This window comes from Capricornis sumatraensis, chromosome 9 (assembly GCF_032405125.1).
Source record: "Capricornis sumatraensis isolate serow.1 chromosome 9, serow.2, whole genome shotgun sequence".
Classification (NCBI taxonomy): Eukaryota; Metazoa; Chordata; class Mammalia; order Artiodactyla; family Bovidae; genus Capricornis; species Capricornis sumatraensis.
In genome coordinates this window covers 11153543-11158885 of record NC_091077.1, presented here as the reverse complement: position 1 = coordinate 11158885, position 5343 = coordinate 11153543, and the positions used below count along the sequence as shown (strand labels likewise).

At 40.2% G+C, this 5343-nt stretch overlaps 1 protein-coding gene across 1 annotated transcript; it reads right to left on the bottom strand.

The window, feature by feature from the left end:
• Window positions 1-3429: 3429 nt before the first annotated feature.
• LOC138085840 (olfactory receptor 7A17-like) lies at window positions 3430-4362 on the bottom strand. Its single transcript, XM_068980419.1, has one exon. It carries the CDS (start codon window positions 4360-4362, stop codon window positions 3430-3432), a length of 933 nt encoding a protein of 310 aa, XP_068836520.1.
• Between the last annotated feature and the right edge of the window lie 981 nt (window positions 4363-5343).

Below are 5343 nucleotides of genomic sequence, written 5' to 3'. Positions count from 1 at the left end.
AATTTTTGTGCTTATATTTCTACATCTTTCTGCTTCTTGGTAATTCAGACACTCATTATTTTCATATCTATCCTTTCCAACATTCTGTCAAGTTTCCTATTACCATAAAAATGGAATCCTAATTGTGTTTGAATGTGTATGATTATGCCACTTTCAAGGAAAACTGTGTGAAACACACTCATATAAACACAAAAATGTATTATTTGCACAAAACATGAACTTCCACACATTTTATTTATTTCTTACAGCATCCTTATGAAGTTGTATTTAGTATTCCACATTAACTTCAGAAATAAAGAAACTGATTTCCAGGGAGCTTAAAGTTTTCACAATTACATGCAAAGCACTTAAATATATGTGCATTGTATTATTATGCACAAATGGAAATATGCAGTACATTCTCTTAGCTTTTCAATAACTCTTATAATTCATCAAATTGTGCACTTTAAATCTGAAGTTATTGTTTCCCATCTCTCTGCAGTCTCCCTCCCTCTCCCCATCCGACTCTTCTAGGTCATCACAGAGTGCCAGGCTGGACTCCCTGTGTTATATAGCAACTTCTCATCAACTATCCATTTTACACACAATAGTGTATATATGTTGATGCTGCTTTCTTGATTCGTCCCACTCCCTTTCTATTGCACTGTGTCCACAAGTCCACTAAAACAGGTCTTTGAGAAGAAGAAATTGTTTTTAAGAAATCAAAGTTGTCCCATGTAAGATAATGGAAAATTTTCAAAAATTTCTTGTCAGGGTCCAGCCCCAGTGGATTCAGGGTAATTTGAAGGGGAGACAGAATCGGCGTCCTAGGAAAAAGCTATTTAATTAGAAATATAGAGAGAGATTAGAAAAGAATAGTGTAGTAGGAAATATTAGTGGAGAAAAGGAGGCTAAATAACTTGGTTTACGTGGAATACCAGTAAAACTCCAAGACAAGGAGTTTGCAGCATCTATGTAGGCCACCAGCGCCCACTTGAATATTGGAGGGTGCCCTGCCTTGGGCTCCTTCTTACGTGGGTCTTAGAAGCCAGGGCAAGTAAGTAGACATGGCGAGCATCCACACTCCAGATGGGAATTCAGCCAGAAGGGGAAAGAAAGAATGACACAGGGGAATGAGTCTTTCCAGAAACTGATCTGTTATCTTTATTTTCAGGTTTGCTTATATACTTTTTGTTATACATAGGGATGAATATAGAGTCACGCGGGGTCAGCAGACCTGACCTTTATCAAAATCAGGTGCTTCATATAAATGTATACAAAGGTCTTAGGGGTTTTACATCATCTTCTGGCCATGAGGCCTGCAGACATTTTATGGCCCTTTCTGATAATGGTCAGTCAACCAGAAAACTTATTTTTTCCAAGGGTGATTTTTTCTTAAACTAGGCACCACCCTCTGAAGGCACCAGATAAAGTTGCATTCCTATAGGGTGAGGGTGCAGGGGGTTATAATCAGGAAAAGGAATTTACTTAGCCTAAGGTTTAACAGGATTAATCTTAAAGGTTAATACTTATTTCTCCCATATGCTAGTTATATTCATTATAAGGGCAGGGAATATGGAGATTTAACAGCAAATATTGGCTCAACAAATGAAAAGCCCTTCACCAATATAATTTCTAATCAACCCATTATACTATACTAATAATTTTCTAATTTCTCAAAAGAATCTGTATTTAGAAAGTTTAAAGCATCTCATGCCTCTCATGGTTCGGAGGCTGTAAACAATCACGTGACCAGACGAACCTGCTCAGGCAGGCTAGAGAACCTTCAGAGGATTTTGTAAGTTGAAACACTCTTGTCCCACCCAGGAATTTTTATTAACTTGGAGCTGTAAGTTAACTCCTTCTCTGAAAGAGGTGGTGGGGGGCAGCCCCCTGTAAAGTCAGAAGTGTAGGTGAGATCATAAAACAGTAAAGTAGGCAGACTCTGGTTTTGGGGGTAGATACTCGGGAACAGGGGGTCTCCTGAGGCTCGATCCCGCCTTTGCGTAATGCTGAGCCTACTTCGTCATGACTTTTGCCATGGGCGGAGTTCCTCACGCTGGCTCCTGGCAATTTCTGATTTAAACTTGGGAAAAACTTTGGGCATGTGTGAATACGGACAACGGGGAAAATGTCTATATAACATACAGAGTAGTGAATGACAAATTGTGTAGGGGAATTGAGTTCAAAGAAATGGGCAATCAAGTAAATAAATAGAAGGAGAGAGTTCTACTTCAACAATCAAAACAGTGAGGTACCACTTCACACTGTCAGAATGGGCATCATTAAAAAGGCTACCAATAAAAAATACTGGAGAGGGTGTGGACAAAAGGGAATCCTCCTGCACTGTCAATGGGCATGTAAATTGTTGGAGTCACTATGGAAAACAGTATGTCAGTCAGTTCAGTCGCTCAGTTGTGTCCGACTCTTTGTGACCCCATGAATCACAGCACGCCAGGCCTCCCTGTGCAAAACCAACTCCCAGAGTTCACTCAGACTCACATCCATCGAGTCAGTGATGCCATCCAGCCATCTCATCCTCTGTCGTCCCCTTCTCCTCCTGCCCCCAATCCCTCCCAGCATCACAGTCTTTCCCAATGAGTCAACTCTTCACATGAGGTGGCCAAAGTACTGGAGCTTCAGCTTTAGTATCATTCCTTCCAAAGAAATCCCAGGGCTGATCTCCTTCAGAATGGACTGGTTGGATCTCCTTGCAGTCCAAGGGACTCTCAAGAGTTTTCTCCAACACCACAGTTCAAAAGCATCAATTCTTCCATGCTCAGCCTTCTTCACAGTCCAACTCTCACATCCATACATGACCACAGGAAAAACCATAGCCTTGACTAGACGGACCTTAGTTGGCAAAGTAATGTCTCTGCTTTTGAATATGCTATCTAGGTTGGTCATAACTTTTCTTCCAATGAGTAAGTGTCTTTTAATTTCATGGCTGGAATTACCATCTGCAGTGATTTTGGAGCCCCCCAAAATAAAGTCTGACACTGTTTCCACTGTTTCCTCATCTATTTCCCATGAAGTGATAGGACCGAATGCCAGTAATGGAGGGTCCTCAAAACAGTAAAAATAGAATTGGCATATGATCCAGCAATTCTACTTCTAGGCATATATCCAAGGAATAATGTAATTTGAAAAGATATATGGACCCCAACAGTCATTGCAGCACTATTTTCAATAGCCAAGACATATATATATATATATATTCAATAACCTGTGACAAAACAATGATGAAAAAGAATATAAAAAATATTGTGTGTGTATATATATATATCTGCAAAACAATCATTTTGCTGTACAGTAGAAAATGATACTACATTGTAAATCAATTATACTTCACTCAAATAAATTTTAGAAAAGGAAGAATAGCACCTTATGCTTCTGAGGTTTGGAGCGCTACAATCATGAGTATTTCTTCAGCCCCAGGACAATTGCACCTTATATAACTGACATTCCAGTGATTCTTTTCAAAGCCCTCTTTATGTCTTTATTTCTGAGACTGTAGATGAAGGGGTTCAGCATTGGTGTGACCACTGTGTACATCACTGAGGCGATTGCACTTGAGTGTGAGCTGTAGGTACCTGTGGAGCTAAGGTACACTCCTAAGATAGTACAATAAAATAAGGAAACAATTGAGAGATGAGATGCACAGGTAGAAAATGCTTTATACTTCCCATGGGCTGATGACATTCCTCGTACTGAGGAAACTATCTTAGAGTATGAGTAAAGAATACCAGTGAGGGAAGCACCACCCAACATTCCAGCTGCAAAATACATCACCATGTCATTGAGAAATGTGTCAGAACAGGCAAGTCGAACCACTTGATTAATTTCACAGAAAAAATGGGGGATTTCCACGTCTGTACAGAAGGACAGCCATGACATCATTAAGCTTTGGTTTAAGGAATTCAGGGCACTCATCACCCAGGACACCAGCACCAGCAGTCCACAGAGCCGGGGATTCATGATGACCATGTAGTGGAGAGGCTGACAGATGGCCATGAAGCGATCATAGGCCATCACAGTCAGGAGGAAGTTTTCCAGTGCAGCAAAGAATAGGAAGAAGTATATCTGGGTGATGCAGCCTTCATAAGTTATAACTTTGCTGTGTGTCTGTATATTATTCAGCATCTTTGGGATGGTGGTGGAGATGAAACAGATGTCTACAAAGGACAAGTTGGAGAGGAAGAAGTACATGGGTGTGTGGAGATGGGGGTCTGAGCTGACAGCCAGGATGATGAGCAGGTTTCCGAACACAGTGGTCAGGTACGTGGAGAGGAAAAGCCCAAATATGAGAGGCTGCAGTTCTGGGTCATTTGATAATCCCAGAAGAAGAAATTCTGAAATTTGTGTATCATTCACTGGTTCCATGTGGTGGAGATGGCTACCTGGGAAAAAAAATTAACATGACTAAGTTTCTCAAAAATTGCGATTGGAAACCTAATTGAATTCTGCAATAATTGAATTTTTGCATTCAAAGTCAGTATGCATAATTTGGTATGGAAATTTACCCGTCAAGGCATGCTCTTGTGCCTCCTTACTGTGCGTCCAGCCTTTTGTCCAGGTGGTCAGGTATTCTACACTTTTAATAAGAAGTTAATGTGACACATTTGAGTAATGTCAGTTGAGGTCTGACCAATATCTAGGCAAAAAGTACGAGAGTCTCTACCGTTCTTCAATAATGGAGAAAAAATGTAAAGAAAAAAATCATACAAGTTTTCAGATGGTGACAGATGAAGTGAACAAAAAGAAATCAGGTATAACAAAATGGTTAAAGGTATATTATTTTTTACCCAGTCATTGAATTAGACTGGAAAATATTTGATTGGAGACCTCATGGAAAAGAGGGTGGGAGACATGAGGTTATCTGGTTGAAGTGTGTGTTGGTCAGAGTGAAAAGCCAGGGCAAAGGACCTGAAAAGTAGTTGTTTCAGAAAGTCAAGGTTAAAAAGTAAGCCACTGTGTCCAGGGGGATGTGCAAGATGGAGAGTGATGCTAGTGTCAGAGAGTTTGGAGGAACGAGGTGTCCTTCTTGCTACAGCTGAGACTTCAAGTCACAGGGAACTTAGTTCACCATATTTTTACCTGCATTTTATTAATTTTATTTCCAAGAGATCCAGTGATTAGAAATGAATCACTTCCTTATTATTTTATTTTCTTTTTTATAATTTATTTTAATATATTGGTTTATATTATAAGGACCTCATACCGAAGATCCTTATACGTGGACTCAGGTTTCCCAAGTGGCACCAGTGGTAAAGAATCCACCTGTCAATGCAAGAGCCATAAGAGGTATGGGTTCAATCCCTGGATCAGGTAGATCCCCTGGAGAAGGGGATGGCAACCCATGCC

What these genes read in the sequence shown, in the direction of transcription:
- LOC138085840 (XM_068980419.1), bottom strand. Translation starts at nt 4,362, where the DNA reads ATGGAACCAGTGAATGATACACAAATTTCAGAATTTCTTCTTCTGGGA.